The 19,992-nt window shown below is 45.4% G+C and overlaps 1 protein-coding gene across 1 annotated transcript in view; it reads left to right on the plus strand.

Annotated features, from left to right (window-relative positions):
• Nucleotides 1-19,992, plus strand: part of LOC141271739 (uncharacterized) — a 31,239-nt gene that overhangs the window by 2,669 nt on the left and 8,578 nt on the right. Inside the window, exons 2-4 of the mRNA XM_073681834.1 lie at nt 14,878-15,099; nt 15,606-15,703; nt 15,897-15,987. Coding sequence (XP_073537935.1) covers nt 15,069-15,099; nt 15,606-15,703; nt 15,897-15,987 — 220 coding nt within the window. The 5' untranslated portion in view covers nt 14,878-15,068. The remainder of the gene's footprint in view (nt 1-14,877; nt 15,100-15,605; nt 15,704-15,896; nt 15,988-19,992) is intronic.

The following is a 19,992-nucleotide window of genomic DNA, read 5'->3' on the forward strand; positions in this document are numbered from 1 at the left end:
AGGAGGAGGACAGAGTAGTGTCGCTTAGATTTGGCGGTTAGTAGGTTGTTGGTGACTTTGGTCAGTGCAGTTTCAGTAGAATGGTGCGGTCGGAAACCAGATTGTAGGCGGCCGAAGAGGGAGCAGGAGGAGAGGTGGGAGGACAGCTCAGAATGGACATGTTGTTCCAGTAGTTTTGAGGCATAGGGGAGAGGTGATATGGGGCAATAGCTAGACAGAGAGGATGGGTCAAGGGAGGGCTACTCGAGGATTGGTGTGATTGAGGCATGTTTGAAGCATGAGGGGAAGACACCAGTTGTTAGTGACAGGTTGAAGAGGTGGGCTAGGGCTGGGATGAAGATAGTGTTAAGGTTTGGGATGAGGTGGGACGGGATTGGGTTAAGTTTACAGGTGGTGAGGTGTGATTTAGAGAGTAAAGAGGAAAGTTGATCTTCAGTAATGGTGGAGAATGTGGTTTTGGAGGAGGAGGGTTGAGTAGGTGTGGGAAGTGGCTGTGGGGGCTTTAGGCAAAAGCTTTGTCTGATGGTGTCAATCTTCTGTTTGAAGAATGAGGCAAAGTCTTCGGCTGAAATAAGAGGAGAGGGAGGAGGCACTGGGGGACGGAGGAGAGAATTGAAGGTGTTGAATAGTTGTTTGGGGTTGTGAGACAGGGAGGATATGAGAGATGAGAAGTATGTTTGTTTTGCTGCAGTGAGTGTGGACTTGAAGGTAGTGAGGGACTGTTTGAATGCGATGAAGTGCTCATTGGAGTGGGACCTTTTCCATCTACGCTCAGCAACCCTGGAGGCCCGTCGCAGTTCTTTAGTTAGGCTGATGTGCCTGGGTTGTCTGTTGATTGTGCGAGCTTTGGTATGTGTGAGGGGGGCAACTGAAAAGAGAGCTGAAGCTGTTGTGGTGTTGTATAAAGTGGCAGCAACATCTGCATCATGTAAGGACCTAATGTTTGTGAGAGGGAGGAGGGATTCAGAGAGTGAATGTAGGTCACAGTGTTTAAAATTTCTGCGAGGGTATGCAAGTTTGTGGAGTGGGGATTGTTTCCCTGGAGAGGAGAGGCTAGAGAATGTAAGTAGGTTGTGGTCAGAGAGAGGGAGAAGTGAGTTAGAGAGGTTAGATAGGGAACAGAGGCGGGTGAAGATGAGGTCCAGTGTGTGTCCGTCTTTGTGGGTGGGTGTGGAAGACCACTGAGTAAGACCGAAGGAGGAAGTGAGGGATAGAAGCTTAGAGGCAGCTGAGAGGGAAGTGTCAATGGGGATGTTGAAGTCGCCCGTGAGGATAGTGGGGATGTCAACGGAGAGGAAATGAAGTAGCCAAGTGGTGAAGTGGTCAAAGAAAGTGGTGGCTGATCCTGGGGGGCGGTAGATGACAGCCAGTTGGAGGGGGAGTAGATGCGCACGCAGTGCACTTCAAAAGAGGGGAGAGTAATTGAGGGTGGCAGTGGGATATGGGTGAAGGAGCAGTTATCTGAGAGGAGGAAACCTATTCCTCCACCGTGCTTGCCGGTGGGGCAGGGGGTATGGGAGAGGTGGATTCCGCCGTACGAAAGTGCAGCAGGAGAGGCCGTGTCGGAGAGGGTGAGCCAGGTTTCAGTGATGCCGAGGAAGGAAAGCTTGTTAGTGATGAAGAGGTCGTGAATGTAGGAAAGTTTGTTGCAGACCGAGCGAGCGTTCCATAGAGCTCCTGTTAGGGGGACTGGGGAAGCGGGGGCTGGGCAGATGGGTATAAGGTTAGAAGGGTTACGAGAGTTTGGGATAGATCGTGGGTAGGAGGTGGAAGTGGCTGTGGGGATGTGGTGAGGAGGGCCGGAATGTGGAGAGATGTCGCCGGCAGTGAGGAGGACCAGAGAAAGCGTTAGTAGGTGGGAGCAGGAGAGGGCATGAGGTGGCTGTCTGTGTTTGGAGACAAAGGATTGTATGTTGAGGAATAGCTCTGAGGAGGAGGTGAGATGGGTGGGGAGAATGGAGGGAGAGATGAAGAGTTCATTACTAGGTGTAGGGATTAGGGGTGGTTGGAAAAAGTGAAGGATTAAGGGGGTGAGAGTGAAAACAAAACACAAACATTGTTTACTGTGACTTAGTATCCAGTTACCTTCAGTTCACTTCAGGTTCAATTCAGAATTAATTCATATTTCTCACACTTAAGCAATGGCCACACTTAAGGTAATGGACACAGACTCCTGGCCCACAATATATTTGTAACAGAATGCATTCAGCTGTGAACCAGAGGGGAGTGGTCTGTGCTCATCTTGATCAACTGATTAAGGCTGAACCAGATGCTGGATACTCAAAGACTAAGTAAACGAGGTCATAAATGAAAGTGGGGGGTAGCTGGTGTAACTTGAAGAACATACCATTAGTAAATAGGAGCAGAGAGGTACAGAGAAGGCTGCATGGAAATCAGGATGGAAAAGTTGGGTCACGTACCATTATGCTGGATGTTTGATGCCCCCACACAGAGTAATGTTCCTACAGTACCACCATCCCCCCACACACAGTATAATGTTCCCACAGTACCGGCTGAGGTCCTGAAGTTGGAATAAGTCCTGAGGTTTTACAGTTGGAATACTCCTTCCGAACAGTGGTTCTCCCTTTGCCTGCTCCCCTACATGTATACCCTCGAGCATGTATACAGGCATGTAGGGGAGCAAGCCTTACTTGATATCAAGACTTTGTACAGTAATATACTGCATGAGGATGATATCAGAGGAGTAGGACGTTTATTGAAATCAAGATCAATAGAGTGTACCAGACATAATGACTTCATGGACGATCTTCTAAAATTCACTCTTACTCGTAACGTCTTTCTTTTTGACAGGAAGTACTTACCCGAGCTCAGGGGTACTGCAATGGGGAGCCCCTGTACCCCCTCATCTGATAACCTATTCCTGGGCTGGTGGGAGGAAACCACAATATTCAGGGATGATCATAAGTGGTGGCAATCATATATTGGGGCATGGGATAGATATATTGACAACATTTTTATCATCTGGTCAAGGACGAGTGAACAATTTCTTGAGTTTGTCAGGGAACTCAATATCCATAGAGTGGGGCCTTAGATTTATATCAGTTTAATTATTACCAGTTGCCTTTCCTGGATATACTAATCAAGAAAGTACGGGATGGGAGCCAGCGTTGTGGAGTCGGTAAGCCAAACCTTCGACTCTTACTCCTCAATTTTCATGACACCGACTCCCTCATACATGGCTCATAAATTTACAGTAGGACACATTTTTCTCAGCTAAAAGTCTAGACCCTTAGATCAGGAATAGGACAGACATTTATAGGACATTTCATAACTTTCCCAAATTCTTATGAAAAAATATTCCTCACAAACTACATTGAACTACTGTACCCAATTTATTTAAGGAGTCGGTCCATTTTATGCCGTCTCCAACTCCGACTCCATCAAAATGGGCACCGACTCCACGACTCCGACTCCACAGCCCTGGATGGGACCCTAGGGACACTCATCTACCATAAACTATTAAAGTGGGATAGCAACCACCCCATCCTCCTAAAAAAAAGAACCAAGCAATATCCAAGGGCCAATTTTTACAGTTGAGAAGAAACTGCTCTAATGTCACAGATATTAATAAAGAGGCAATAGACTTAAACACCAGATTCAAGGAAAAAGGTACCCACAGTACATTTTGGATTCCGCACGATTGTTTACAGAAAAACAGGATAGACAGACACTCCTCCATACCTAACCAAGAGACCAAGAAAAAGATGGGATAACACAAGTAATAGAAACTTGTGACAATCAGAGTGACCTTATCTTTAATATCTTCAGAAAACACTAGGATGTACTTGTGGCCAACCTGGACCTGAGGGTGCTGTGGGATCTACTCCCACAATAACTTTCAGAAAGGGTTGGTCAATTAGGGACCGTTTAGTGCATAGTTTCTATAAAAACCTGCACCCTAGGGGACATGGCTTGATAGAAGAATCTGTGGTTTCTTTAGATGTGTAGAAAGTTGTACATGTAATTGGATGAGACCATCTAAATCTTTCTCGAGTACCTCTACAGATGAAACCTTTTTCCAGAGAGATTATTCCAACTGTAAAACCTCAGGACTTGTATATGTGGCCACATGCACCTTCCTCCTAGATTATGTATGCACGACCAATAGGCAGTCTAGGAGGAGTGTGTGGTGGCATTTGGGCGAAATACGCCATGGTCGGGACACCCCATTAGTGAGACACATGAACAGTGCACATTGAGGTGAAACAAGAGACATCTCCTTTTGCATCGTTGAGGTGGTTAAACCCAATGTGAGAGGGGGTGATCTCAATAGATGTATCCTCAAAAAGGAAAGTGAGTGGATTTCCAAACTGGATTCACGAGAGCCCCTAAGGGACTGAATAAGCAGATTTCCTATGCTTGTTTTGTATGAATACAGCCCCAATCTGGATTACATTTTTGGATTTTATACTCTACCCATTGCTATTCAGTTCTCTGTGAATGAGGTTCACATATTGTTGTACTTCATCAAGAGATCTGAGATTCTATATCAGAATTATTTCTTATCAGTTATATCCCACTTATACTGTTTAGTAACTAACAAGTGCGGTGATCCTTGTGTATCTCTAATTATGCAATAGGGGTCAAATATGACCATCTAGGAATATACTGTGGGCCACCATCCCATATTTTTTGTAGTAATAAAGTAGATCTACATGCCTATTGCATGATGGGAGGATGTGCAATACTTGTTTTTAGTCTCCCATGATACTGATCTCAGAGAGAGGATTTTTCTGTTGGTGGAATGCAATCCAATACCATATGCGCTCCGGCGTGGAACGCAGACATCTGGGCATGCGCTTTTGTGGACAATGATCCTAGATGTGCTCTGTCGTGGAATGATAACTACGGGCACGCGCAGTCATAGGTACGAGTGACGCGGAGGCAATCAATTTATCTGGTTTTTCAGCGTAAGGCTAAGTGCCCACGTTGCGGAACTGAAGCATATTTTTTACGCTTCTCCCTGGCGTTAAAATCGCATGCGGATTTTACATGCGGTTTTCCCACCAGGTAGAAGCGTTTGTGAGGCGTCTTTGCAGCGTCATTGCATGCATTTCCGCATGCGGGTTATCAAGCACTTCTCCAAGTGATTTAAGCATCACTTGGAAAAGTGCTTGACAACTTGTTCACACTATATAAATCCATGCAACCGGCATGGATTTATATAGTGTGACCAAGTAATAGTTAAAAAAAAGAATCAGAATGGTAAAAAATAAAAAAATAAAGTTTATACTCACCTTCCGATGCATTCTCTGCCCCGTCCGGAGTCTTGAGCGGCTCACGCTGTTGTGTGCAGGACCTGCGGTGAAGTCATTGAGTCATGTGATGGGTCACATGACTCAATGACGTGGCAGGTCCTTCACACAACAGCGCGACGGAGGGAAAACATCAGAAGACAAGTATAAACTTTATTTTATTCTTTTTTGTACAGGTTCTTTGGTACCCAGGTCTGGATGAGAGTCTCCTCTCATCCAGACTTGGGTACCATCCGCACATTGATTCCGCTGCGCTTCCGCAAAATTAATGAACATGCTGCGGATTTTTGACCGCAGCATATACGCTGCGGAAAAATCCGCAGCATGGGCATTGACATTGCGGAATGCCATTGGGGACCATGGGGTGCGGATATACATGCGTTTTACAAGCGTTTACGCTGCGGAAATTCCGCAGCATATACGCTTGTAATACGCAACGTGGGCACGCAGCCTAAAGCACGTCACGTCCGGACATGCACACTAGGAGATGGACATTATCGAACCTCTTGCTCATGAGAAGTAGCGTAGGCGCGGTACAGTATATCCTGTGACAATTCACCTCTAGGAATGGGAATGGGTCTCCTAGTCTGGGGTTTGGGATGAAATGTGATATTTAAACATGGACACCTGGCTATTAGGCACACTATGCTGAACATCATGAATTATCATCCCTGTATCAAGCCTCCTAATGAACCTGTTGGGGAAACGCTTTGAGGCGGATTATTGAAACATTCTCTGAGTACCATACCCTTTCCTTTATACATATTGTAGGGGTTTTACTTTCTTGGGCACAACGGGAGAAAAACAGGAGGCATGTTCCTTTAAAAGTTCATGTGGGTTTATTGCTTCATAAATCCAGAAGCCAAACAGAAAAACAAATAGCCTTTAGATCAGGCAAACAAAGTAAATGTCCTTAGCATGTCTCTGCTCAGCCAGGCTTGTGCGGCACACAGCTGGGGTAGGATCCAGTGTCCTGGCTTGGTCTGAAGACAAACATACACAGGAGGCCGTCTACCTCCAAACACACAGACCATGTGCCAAACAACAGCCTTCATTTTATAGGCTATTAACCACACCCAGAGGTGAGGTATGTTGGTAGCTGGACCCGCCCACCTTACATATCTACCCTAAAGCCATGGGGCTTGGCATCTTCTACTGCCAGACAGGGGATTCTCGAGAGGGCATGGGCATTACCATGTAGCTTCCATGCTCTATGTTCTACATGGAAGTAGAAGTCCTGTAGGGCTAAAAAACAGAGGTTGACCCCTCATCCATCCGAGTGGGGCATAGTCGGATACTAATCTAAATTTTCGACCTAACAGATAGTACCGTAAAGTGTCCACCGCCCACTTTATGGCCAAACATTCCTTCTCTATGACCGAATAATTTTTCTTGCAGGAGGACCGCTTTCTACTCAGAGGACAGGGTACTCCTCCCCGTGTATCTCCTGGGAAAGGACTGCTCCTAAACCGACATCTGAGGCATCTGTCTGGAGTATAAACTCTTTCTTGAAGTCCGGGGCAACCAGGACCGGTTGCCTACACAGAGCCAGTTTCATCTCTTGAAAGGCTGTCTCCGCCTCTGCAGTCCACTTGGCCATGGCTGATTTTGTCCCTTTAAGGAGGTCAGTCTGGGGTGCGGCCATCATGGTGAAGTTTGGGATGAATTTCCTGTAGTATCCCACGATTCCCAGGAAGGCTCTGACTTGCTTTTTCGACAGCGGTCTATGCCAATTTTGGATTGCTTCTACTTTAGTAATTTGGGGTTTTATCTCGCCTCTACCCACTACATATCCGAGGTACTTGGCTTCTTCTTTCCCCATGCCACATTTCTTCTGGTTTATTGAAAACCCCACCTTCCTCAGAGCATCAAACACAGTCTGGATTTTTTCCAGATGACTCTCCCAGTCTGGACTAAAGATAATAATATCGTCCAGGTATGTTGCGCCATATTTCTTATGGGATGCAAGGATGCGATCCATGGCTCTCTGGAAGGTTGCAGGGGCCCCCTGCAGTCCAAACGGCATCTGGACATACTGGAAGCATCCGTCAAGCGTAGAAAACGCAGTCTTCTCTTTGGCTACCTATGCCATGGGGATCTGCCAGTATTGGTCTGGTAGCGCACCCCTCCTTGGTGCCCCTGTGTTTCCCTTCTAATATTGTTCTTCTACCAGCTGGAGTTACATTATCGCCATCTGGATATTTTTTTAAAAAAATTCTAAATAAAAGACATTTGTTTTTACCATTGGAGTCTGTGGAGCTGGATCATCGTCATTTCTATTACCTGTCTACTGAGCGCAAGCAGCAGCGCTGATCACGGATCCCGGAGACACCCAGCTGGTTCATGGAGGTGAGCTGTTTTTTTTCTTTTCCCTTTCCATCTGCCAATATCGCTTCGTCATATCCAAGGTGGTTATGTGCCTTGCTGGCCCAAGCCTCTCGATCAGCTGATCAACGCGTGGCATGGGATATGCGTCAAATTTGGAGACCTCATTCAACTTCCGATAGTCGTTTCAGAATCTCCACTCACCATCGGGATTTGGGACCAAGACGATCGGGCTTGACCAACCGCTCTTGGATTCTTCAATGACACCGAGCTTCAGCATACAAGCTACCTCTTTGGAGATCAACTCTCGTCGGGCCTCAGGTATCTGATAGGGCTTCAAGTTTGCCCGCACATGAGGCTCCGTCAGAAACTCGTGTTCTATGACACTTGTGCATCCCGGCAATTCCGAGAACCGATCCCTGTTCTTCTGTATCAACTCCCGACACTGCTGTTTCTGGGCCTTCGTTAGCGTTTCCGCTATTGCGACTCTTCCAACGTCACCTTCTGGCTTGCCCAGCAAGCATGGAGCTTCCACAGCCTCTCTGTCTTGCCACGGCTTGATGAGGTTGACGTGGTATATCTGGTACGCCTTACGTCGTCCCGGTTGATGAACCTTGTAGTTCACTTCACCCACTTTTTCCACCACCTCATACGGCCCTTGCCACTTGGCCAAGAACTTGCTTTCCATCGTAGGAATTAGCACGAGGACTCGGTCTCCCGGATTGAATTGCCTCACTCTGGCTAACTGGTTGTAGACTCTGGCATGAGCTTCTTGTGCCTGGAGGAGATGTTCTTTTACAATGGGCATCACCTTCGCAATCCTCTCCTGCATCAGAGCAACGTGCTCGATGACTCTCTTGTGGGGCGTGACCTCGGCTTCCCAGGTTTCCTTTGTGACATCCAGGTAACCCCGCGAATGTAGGCCATACAGGAGTTTGAATGGCGGGAACCCCGTAGAGGCCTGTGAAACCTCTCGGTAAGAGAACAACCGATACGGTAGGAGACAGTCCCAGTCACTACCATCCCTTTCTATGGCCTTCCTCAGCATACTCTTCAGATTCTTGTTAAACCTTTCGACTAGGCCATCTGTCTGAGGATGGTATACTGAAGTCCTCAGTTGGGAGATTTGAAGGGCTTTGCATAACTCCCTCATCACCTTACTCATAGAGGGAGTTCCCTGGTCGGTGAGTATCTCCCTTTTGGTAAGCCTGTTCGTGAAAAAACGTGGAACAACTCACGGGCTAGACTCTTTGCGGAGGAGTTTCTCAGTGGAATCCCTTCAGGATAGCGTGTGGCATAGACCAGGATAACCAATATATATATTGATGCCCACGAGTAGATTCAACCAGGGGACCGACCAAGTCCATAGCAATTCTTTCAAACGGCACTTCAATAATGGGCAATGGCACGAGGGGACTTCGAAAGTGAGAGGTGGGGGCGGTTAACTGGCACGTAGGGCAAGACCTGCAATACCTAAATATTTCCCGGTGACATCCAGACCAATAGAACCTTTGCATGATCTGTTCCTGTATTTTTTCCACTTCCAGATGTCCCCCCAAGACATGTGAATGGGCCATGTCCAACACCTTCCGTCTAAACGGGCCCGGCACTATTAACTGCTCTGCACGCTCCTCCCTCACTTTCTTGACCCGGTACAACAACTCCCCACTCATCATAAAATGGGGAAACCTTGTGTTACCCTCAGCTCCTGTGCAACCCCATTTATAACAGTGACATTATTAAAGGCTTCCTTCAGAGCTAGGTCCCTATGTTTGGCAGACCCAAAATTCTCGCTGGTCACCCCTAACTCCGGAATGGCAGACACAGGGGGCACCACCTCCTCATCCCCCACAAGGACACAAAAGGGAAACCTGTCTGACTCTGGGTGTGGTGATACCTCATTAGGATTAACTGTTTTCTTATCTGAGCCAGCGAACCCAGAACCCTTCCCCCACAGATCCCAAAGCATACAAAAGTCCCAGCCTGTAATAATAGGGTGCAACAAGTCCAGAATGATGCCGACCTCGTGAGACTCAGTACCGTGGGCCGTTTCAATGTCCACTCTGGCCATGGGTTGTCCTTAGCATCACTATGAATGCACCGAACGCCGACTTTTTTCCCTCCCCGAGTCTAGTAGTGCTGTTACCTCCCATCTGTTCACCTTCACGGGACATGCTTGTGGCCCCTCGCTGGGTGGACAGTTCACACTGCTGGCTGGATAAGCTTAATATGAACAACGGTGTCCTATACTGCAGTCCATCGGCTCAAGGGTCAGGGGACAACAGGTGGCTATATGGCCTGGGCCGTGGCACCTCCAGCAAACAACATCACCCTTAAGGACCTTGGGCACCACCTCCCTCGTCCCTTTGGACCTTGTCACCCTGGGCAACCCAAGGCTGTATGGGCCTCGGCAGGGAGTGCACAAACCGGTCCATCACCATCCACTCTACCATCTGCGCAGGCATTGAGGACTCCAGCTGCAGCCACTTCTGGACCAGGTGCAACAGGTCAAACATTTCGGAGCGAGGTGGTTTGTTCCGGTGATACGAACCAGCTGTTCCCTGATAGTCATTGTCACCCCCAAGCGCGCGAGAATCTCAGTTTTTAGCTTGCCATACTCTTTGGCATCCTGCAAAGCTAAATCATAGTACACCTTTTGGGCGTACTATGCAAAGCTAAATAGGACGTACTATGCAAAGCTAAATAGGGTGTCCTGCAAAGCAAAATCATAGTAAGCCTACTAGGCGTAGTTCTGGGGCTCTCCCGTCAAGTATGGCGCCAGTACCTCTGTCCACTGCTCTTGCGGAAATTCCTCCCTCTCGGCGACCCTTTCAAACACCGTCAGGAAGGCCTCAACGTCTTCCCCCGGGGTCATTTTCTGCAAAGCCCGTTATACCGCCTTCCGGACATGGGAGTCATCAGTTGGACCTGGGGTTGGAGCGCTCATCATGCCCTGGATGGCGGTTGCCAGAAGCTGCATCTGCTGCCACTGTTCCTGCTAGTGCTGCTGGATCTGCTGTAACAGCCTGTTGATGATGCTTAATTCACAAGCAAGACTCTCAGAAATAAGAGAGCTTATATGACCAGAGTTTTTTCAGAAAAAATAATACTTTATTAAACATTACATATTAAAATATGATGGTGCTGCAAAAAGAGGGTACAGCTAACTCACATATTATTTAACAGGAGTATATGTCCAAGAAATAATTATCCAGCGTATAAAATCCCATCAGTATTGTGATGTAGCCGGTTAAAGTGAACAGTGCATAGTGCCTAATAAGTTATATAAACATTCACAGTTTTATTGGACTCATAAATAGTCCGTCAATTTATAGAAGCACATTCATGAGCCTATAAGTCTATTAATCACTCTAACATTGGGAGTATACCTGGCATTCAGATCCTAATATAAGGTTCTACCTCTGTCAAAGATTATTCAGGCAAATAGCCATACCTCCACAAATTATTCAGGCAAATAGCCATACCTCCACATATTAATCAAAAGTACCTACCTGTGGAGGTGAGTGAGTGTCGCTCTTACCCTCGCGCCCCTACGCACGTTTCGCCCTCGCTTCGTCGGGGGGCGGGTATTTTAGATATGAGTTCGTATTGCCTTAAATAGCAGCTTGTGGTGTCGCGGTCTGATGTGAAGGATTACTTCCGGGTAGTCTCCCCGATGACGGCGCATGCGCTGTCGCGCGTCACTTCCTGTCGGGAACTTCCGCCGGCCGACTGTGAGACGCAAGCGTGCCACCGCTGCTAAGCAGCGGCATCCACGCTCACGCATCTAATGTCAGCAAGTGGAAGGTCCAATGGAGTTGGACGTGATGTTCCTGAAATCCTTGTGAGTATGGTGTTACTTATACTGTTGGTGATGCTTGCTGGCTTGCGTCAGACTTCACCCAGGGCATGCAGTCCATCCTGTAGCAGTCACGTGTCTCTGCTGGGAACACTGCTCGCATGTCTAACACCAATTGTAGAGGTTTTACTCACTTGGGTGGCGACGGGAGGAAAACAGGAGGCATGTTCCTTTAAAAGTTCATGTGGGTTTATTGCTTCATAAACCCAGAAGCCAAACAGAAAAGAAAATAGCCTTTAGATCAGGCAAACAAAGTAAATGTCCTTAGCAGGTCTCTGCTCAGTCAGGCTTGTGTGGTACACAAGCTGGGGTAGCGTCTAGTGTCCTGGCTTGGTCTGAAGACAAACATACACAGGAGGCCTTCTCTGTCCAAACACACAAACCATGTGCCAAAGAACAGCCTCCATTTTATAGGCTGCTAACCACACCCAGAGGTGAGGTATGTGGGTAGCTTGACCTGCCCATTCTCTCCTAGCTACCCGTAACCCATCTCCCAGGTGCACCAAACGATCCTCTTAGTGCTTATGTGCCCTAGAGAAACACTCCGGGTTACATCACAGAGACCAGCCATCTCTGTGACACATACCTCCCATCGACTACGCAACCATTAGCCACCTTACAATACTTTGATACATATTTAGTTTTATGATTACCCCACGGCCGATTAAATGGAATCTATCACCCCCTGGGACTTATCTGACCTCTAATATTGGCATACAAGTAATAGAAATGTGAATCTATACATACAGTACAGACCAAAAGTTTGGACACACCTTCTTATTTAAAGATTTTTCTGTATTTTCATGACTATGAAAATTGTACATTCACATTGAAGGCATCAAAACTATGAATTAACACATGTAGAATTATATACTTAACAAAAAAAGTGTGAAACAACTGAAATATGTCTTATATTCTAGGTTCTTCAAAGTAGCCACCTTTTGCTTTGATGACTGGTTTGCACACTCTTGGCATTCTCTTGATGAGCTTAAAGAGGTAGTCACCGGAAATTGTTTTCACTTCACAGGTGTGCCCTGTCAGGTTTAATAAGTGGGATTTCTTGCCTTATAAATGGAGTTGGGACCATCAATTGTGTTGTGCAGAAGTCTGGTGGATACACAGCTGATAGTCCTACTGAATAGACTGTTAGCTGCTTTTTTCTTGCCATAATACAAATTCTAAGTAAAGAAAAACGAGTGGCCATCATTACTTTAAGAAATTAAGGTCAATCAGTGTGAAAAATTGGGAAAACTTTGAAAGTGTCCCCAAGTGCAGTTGCAAAAACCATCAAGTGCTACAAAGAAACTGGCTCACATGAGGACCGCCCCAGGAAAGGAAGACCAAGATTCACCTCTGCTTCTGAGGATAAGTTTATCTGAGTCACCAGCCTCAGAAATCGCAGGTTAACAGCAGCTCAGATTAGAGACCAGGTCAATGCCACACAGAGTTCTAGCAGCAGACACATCTCTTCAACAACTGTTAAGAGGAGACTTTGTGCAGCAGGCCTTCATGGTAAAATAGCTGCTAGTAAACCACTGCTAAGGACAGGCAACAAGCAGAAGAGACTTGTTTGGGCTAAAGAACACAAGGAATGGACATTAGACCAGTGTAAATCTGTGCTTTGGTCTGATGAGTCCAAATTTGAGATCTTTGGCTCCAACCACCGTGTCTTTGTGCGACGCTGAAAAGGTGAACGGATGTAAATCTGTGCTTTGGTCTGATGAGTCCAAATTTGAGATCTTTGGTTCCAACCACCGTGTCTTTGTTCGACGCAGAAAAGGTGAACCCGACGCTGGTGACACTGTTGGGGATTTATTCAACTGAACGAGCATGGCTACCACAGCATCTTGCAGCGGCATGCTGTTCCATCCGGTTTGTTTTTAGTAGGACCATCATTTATTTTTCAACAGGACAATGACCCCAAACACACCTCTAGGCTGTGTAAGGGCTATTTGACCAAGAAGGAAAGTGATGGGGTGCTACGCCAGATGACCTGGCCTCCACAGTCACCAGACCTGAACCCAATCGAGATGGTTTGGGGTGAGCTGGACCGCAGAGTGAAGGCAAAAGGGCCAACAAGTGCTAAGCATCTCTGGGAACTCCTTCAAGATTGTTGGCAGACCATTTCCGGTGACTACCTCTTGAAGCTGATGAAGAGAATGCCAAGAGTGTGCAAAGAAGTCATCAAAGCAAAAGGTGGCTACTTTTAAGAACCTAGAATATAAGACATATTTTCAGTTGTTTCACACTTTTTTGTTAAGTATATAATTCCATATGTGTTAATTCATAGTTTTGATGCCTTCAGTGTGAATGTACAATTTTCATAGTCATGAAAATACAGAAAAATCTATAAATGAGAAGGTGTGTCCAAACTTTTGGTCTGTACTGTACCTGAATGCCTCATATTAGAGGTCTGTTTGCTGTGAAATGGCTTTTTATTCAGTGAAGATTCTGATGCTTGCTGGCCGTGTGGTAGTCGGTGGAGTGGATTCCCTTTAATAAATACTCACTAAGCCCCATTCTTCATGCAGATACTAATAAATCCAGGACCTACGAGATTTTTACCATATGATAGTTGGATAGTTAGGGGTGTATCATCCATATCAGCAGCCCACAGGGCCACTATGGTGCCCGTGAAAAAACACAGAATTTGAGCTTGGTATAAGTTGGTATCCATGCAGCACATAAATGCATGTTTACTATGGCCATAAATCAGAAAAAAAACCTATAAGAAGAAAAATGATCATAAACCCTGCTGTAAATAAATAAATACAAAGCAAAAGTGCATTTAAATAAAATTGGGTTCTTAGCAACACTGTTTTTGATCAAAAATAGCATGAAAGCTATCCCACCATGGCAAGATGAACCCATTCGGAATAGTCCTACTCTGTATAATATTAAAAACCTTACCGTGTATCAAAGCCTCAAACTTCTGTGTGTGAATCAGACATGAGATCTAACGTGATAGAAGATTACAGTCCGGGGAAGACGGGAAACATTCATATAGACGGCCGGTGGAGATGTAGTCAGTGAAGAAATCTGGCTAAATATGTTTCTAGAGCCGTAGTAGAAGATGAAGATGTCGTCCTCATCATGAAGTAGTTATTCCTCATGTCACGTGTAATTAATATCTCCTGCAGTATTGCTAATGCCGATTGCAGTGTCGGTAAATGAGACGAGAATTAGCTTTATGGCAGATGAGTCTTTGAGAAACGTGTTCAGCTGCAGACTCCAAGGGAGAAACTGCTTGTTGTCTGTGGCCTAAAATATATAGGTTTTATTACTAGATGTAAAGCAGAAAACTAAATACTGTAAAATAATATATCTCCTCATGTGTTTCTCCTTATTATCTCCAGTAATTGTATTATTACACAGGATTTTTATGATGTTACATCGGCTCATCATCTTCTCATTCAGGTCCCTACAATATCAGATCCTCTCAGTGAAGATCTTCTATTTAAGAGAATTTTCCTTTTGGACCCATCAAAGATGGATATGGATAGAGACAAGATGGCGGAGAGGATATTACACCTCACCCTAGAGATCCTCTTCCGACTTACCGGAGAGGTGAGAGAATCTGATGACGTCACATTACATCATTCTTATCTATGGGAATAACAGATGAACAGAACTGGAGAGGTGAGGACTCTGGAAATGTCTGTAGTGAGATTTATTTATATGTCTTTCCATAACCAGGATTACATATTAGTGAAGACGTCTAGTGAGCACTGTCAGGTCCATGTGTTTGAGGGATGGGGAAGACCCCTGAGCCCAATCACAGGACCTCCATCTCACCCCTTCATACATGATGACATCAATGACCAGAAGATCGTAGAACTCACCTACAAAATGATTGAGCTGCTGACTGGAGAGGTGACACTGCTGGGAATGCTGGGACATTATACAGTAATGCTATGAAAGGATCGGGGGGATGACTGTATCATTGTATATGTCAGGATGTCACTGTCTATTTTTCCATGGAGGAGTGGGAGTATTTAGAAAGACACAAAGATTTGTACAAAGACGTCATGATAGAGGTTCCCCAGCCCCTCACATCACCAGGTAATAGACAAGACTAAATACACACAGCCTATAATTATCTGTATGTAAAGAATGAATTCAGTCCCTGTATGTGTTTCTTCCAGATCTATCCAGTAAGAGGACAACACCAGACAGATGTCCCCATCCCTTTCTTCCACATGACTGTAAAGAAGAAGATCCCAATGTTCCTCAGGATCATCAGGTAGATGGAGAGAAGGTGTCATGAGATCTCTCCTATGATGTGTAGACGGCTGTGAAGGTCTTGTGTTCAGTCTTGTTTTATCCACCAGTATTATGTGTTTTCTATTTGTGTAATGAGAACGGTGGAGATGGCAGGATTAGAGCTGATCATAGACTTCTCCATCTGTCTGTGACTTTTACAATATTTGTTTCAGGGTGAAGATCTGACCCATATTAATACTACAGAGACATATGTGAGGGGTGATGAGCGGTGTAAAGAGGAGATTCCTACATATGACTACGCAGGTGAGTAGTAACCACTAAATCCAGAGAAGTCACAGATTCTTCTCAGTCATCGGCTGTGGCTTCTTTATCAGTGGTGTAGTCCGGCAGTATCACAATCGTGTGATCGCCATTTTGCCTCTAGACCACAACATTCTCCTCCACCCAAAACTGTTCAAATGATTTTGGGCTTTGAAAGCCATTTTCTATAGAACTTACAACCTCGAAGATCCACTTACCCCCTGGAATTAGAAGATGCTGACCGTTACCTGCCCAGATCTGTAAACTACAAAGCCAAATGACAGCGTGTGTAGAATGTGCTGTCAACTTAGAAAATCACTTGAAGAGAAATATTATGATGTGCCTGTAAGAGAAAGTGGAGGGTAATGATGCCGTTGGCTTCCTAGTTCCCTGATATCTTTTTGGTTGAATCTACCTTCTCTCCCTTCTGTGCTGCTGAATGTGCTCATATGGTCCCTACAAGACCAGGTCCAGTCTTTCTGGCCAAACTTCACATTTATGATCTACAACATTAAATGTGCAGTGAGGGCCAAGTGTGAATTTCTGTACAATAAAAACAGAGTTTCCCTTTATCCTGACTTTTCAGTTTCTTTTAACCCCTTTCCGACCCAAGGCGTCCTTCAATGGATGTCTTCAAACAGAGGCTGGACAGACATCTGTCTGAGATGATCTAGTGAATCCTGCTTTGAGCAGGGGGTTGGACCAGATGACCCAGGAGGTCCCTTCCAACTCTACCATTCTATGATTCTATGATTCTAATACGTATCTGTGCCCTGGGACTTATGGACCTGATACGTATTAGTACGCCCTGGCGATTTCGCCCGCACACAGGCTGTGCGGGCGCGATCGCCGGCGGGTGTCAGCTGATTGTCACAGCTGACACCCGATACTATGTGCAGGGAGCGGTCCACCGCTCCCGGCACATTAACCCCCGCAATGCTACGATCGAAGTCGATCGCAGCATTGCAGTGGCAAGGGGAGGTGATCACCGATACTCACCTCCTCTTCCGGCCTCCAGCGATGTCTGCCGGGGCTTCCAGGATGTTGCCATGACGACTCGATGTCGTCATGACAACATCCGGGTCACCAGACAGCAGGAAGATTTTTTGGACATGCGCAGTGCATCTCCATACAATCTTCTCCCTGTCCAGCGCTGACAGCCTGCATGGCACAGGGATGGTGCTGCATTCCTGTGCCATGCAGGCGATCAGAGAAAAAAAAGTGAAAGTCCCAGAGTGGGACAAGGTAAAAAAGTATAAAAACTATCAGAAAGTGAAAAAAAACAAACAAAAAAAAAATTGTAAAAATATAAAAAAAAAAAATAAAAAAATAATCCACCAAAAATAAAAATATAATGTACCCATCAATAAATATTATTATAAAAAAAAACAATAAAAGTAAACATATTTGGTATCGCCGTGTCCGGAACAACCTGACCTATAAAACTGTCCCACTAGTTAACCCCTTCAGTGAACACGGTAAAAAAAAAAAAAAAATAACGAAGCAAAAAACAATGCTTTATCATCATAACGCCAAGCAAAAAATGGAATAACACGCGATCAAAAAGACAAATATAAATAAAAATGATACCGCTGAAAACGTCATCTCGTCCCACAAAAAACAAGTCGCCATACAGCTCCATCAGCCGAAAAATAAAAAAGTTATAGCTCTCAGAATAAAGCTATGCTAAAAAATAATTTTTTCTATAAAATTGCTTTTATTATGTAAAAGTGCAAAACATAGAAATACGATATAAATGTGGTACCGCTGTAAACGTACTGACCCAAAGAATAAAGCTGCCTTATCACTTTTACCACACGCGGAACAGAATAAAAAAAAAAAAAAAACAATTCCTGAATTGTTGGTTTTTGTTTATTCTGCCTCCCAAAAATCGGAATAGAAAGCAATCAAAAAATGTCACGTGCCTGAAAATGGCACCAATAACAACGTCAACTCATCCCGCAAAAAACAAGCCGACACATGACTGTCTGCCAAAATCTGAAAAAATTATAGCTCTCAAAATATGGTGATGCAAAAACTAGATTTTGCAAAAAATGCATCTTTTAGTGTGTGACAGCTGTCAGTCATAAAAACCCTATATGATTCTGGTATCGCTGTAATCGCACCGACCCGAAGAATAAAGTAATCTCATCACTTATACCGCATGAGGAACGGCGTATAAAATAAACTCTCAGGTTAGGGTTGTGCTAGGGTTAGGGCTGGGGTTGGTGTTAGGGTTGTGATGGGGTTGGGATTTTTTTCAAAAGTAAGAAAAAAAGATGACGATATGGCGACTAGTGTTGAGCGCAAGTGCTCGCTACTTGAGTTTGCATCGGGTGTTCTGGTATGCATTGAGTATCGTGGGTATTTGAGTGACATGCTCGAGTCTCCGCCCCATATGCTTCATGGCCAAAAAAACTTTGCGGGGATTGCCTGCCATGCACGAGCGATCCCCGCATGTTTTTTTTTGGGTGTCTAATAACCGTGAAACATCCGGGCGGGGACTCGAGCATGTCACTTGAGCACACGCAGTACATGGTGCATACCTGAGTACCCGATGCAAACTCAAGTAGCGAGCACTTGCGCTCAAGACTAATGACAACTTATTCAGTATGATGACCTAATGTTATCAAATTCTGTGTCGTACCTCTGGGTTCAAAATGTTCACTATACACCTTAATAAAATCCTTGAGGGGTATAGTTTCCAAAATGGGGTAACTTGTGGGGGAGCTCCACTGTTTAGGCACATCAGGGGCTCTCCAAACGCGACATGGTGTCCACTAACAAATTGAATGGAAAATCGGCTCAAATTGTTAGCGGACGCCATGTTGCGTTTGGAGAGCCCCTGCGTGCCTAAACTTTGGAGCTCCCCCACAAGTGACCCCATTTTGGAAACTAGACCACCCAAGGCACCTATCTAGATGCATAATGAGCACTTGGAACTCCCAGGTGCTTCACAAATTGATTCGTAAAAATGAAAAAGTGGAAAAAAAAAATACTTTTTCATTTTTACGAATCAATTTGTGAAGCACCTGGGGGTTCCAAGTGCTCATTATGCATCTAGATAGGTGCCTTGGGGGGTTTAGTTTCCAAAATGCGGTCACTTGTGGGGGAGCTCCAATGTTTGGGCACACAGGGACTCTCCAAACGCAACATGGTGTCCGCTAACAATTTGAGCCGACAATTTGTTAGCGGATACCATGTTGCATTTGGAGAGTCCCTGTGTGCCCAAACATTGGAGCTCCCCCACAAGTGACCCCATTTTGGAAACTAGACCCCCCAAGGCACCTATCTAGATGCATAGTGAGCACTTGGAACCCCCAGGTGCTTCACAAATTGATTCAGAAAAAATAAAAAGTGTTTTTTTTTTTCACTTTTTCATTTTTACGAATCAATTTGTGAAGCACCTGGGGGTTCCAAGTGCTCACTATGCATCTAGATAGGTGCCTTGGGGGGTCTAGTTTCCAAAATGGGGTCACTTTTGGGGGAGCTCCAATGTTTGGGCACACAGGGGCTCTCCAAACGCAACATGGTGTCCGCTAACAATTTGAGCCGACAATTTGTTAGCGGACACCATGTTGCATTTGGAGAGTCCCTGTGTGCCCAAACATTGGAGCAACCCCACAAGTGACCCCATTTTGGAAACTAGACCCCCCAAGGCACCTATCTAGATGCATAGTGAGCACTTGGAACCCCTAGGTGCTTCACAAATTGATTCGTAAAAATGAAAAACTGAAAAAAAAAGCACTTTTTCATTTTTACGAATCAATTTGTGAAGCACCTGGGGGTTCCAAGTGCTCACTATGCATCTAGATAGGTGCCTTGGGTGGTCTAGTTTCCAAAATGGGGTCACCTGTGGGGGAGCTCCAATGTTTGGGCACACAGGGGCTCTCCAAACGCAACATGGCGTCCGCTAGTTATTCAAGCAAATTTTATAATCAAAAAGTCAAATGGCGCTCCTATCCTTCTGAGCCCTGCTGTGCGCCCAAACAGTGTTTTTTCCCCACA

The sequence above is a fragment of the Phyllobates terribilis genome, unplaced genomic scaffold (genome assembly GCF_046119375.1).
Source record: "Phyllobates terribilis strain yellow unplaced genomic scaffold, ASM4611937v1 Scaffold_5__5_contigs__length_657084704, whole genome shotgun sequence".
NCBI lineage: Eukaryota > Metazoa > Chordata > Amphibia > Anura > Dendrobatidae > Phyllobates > Phyllobates terribilis.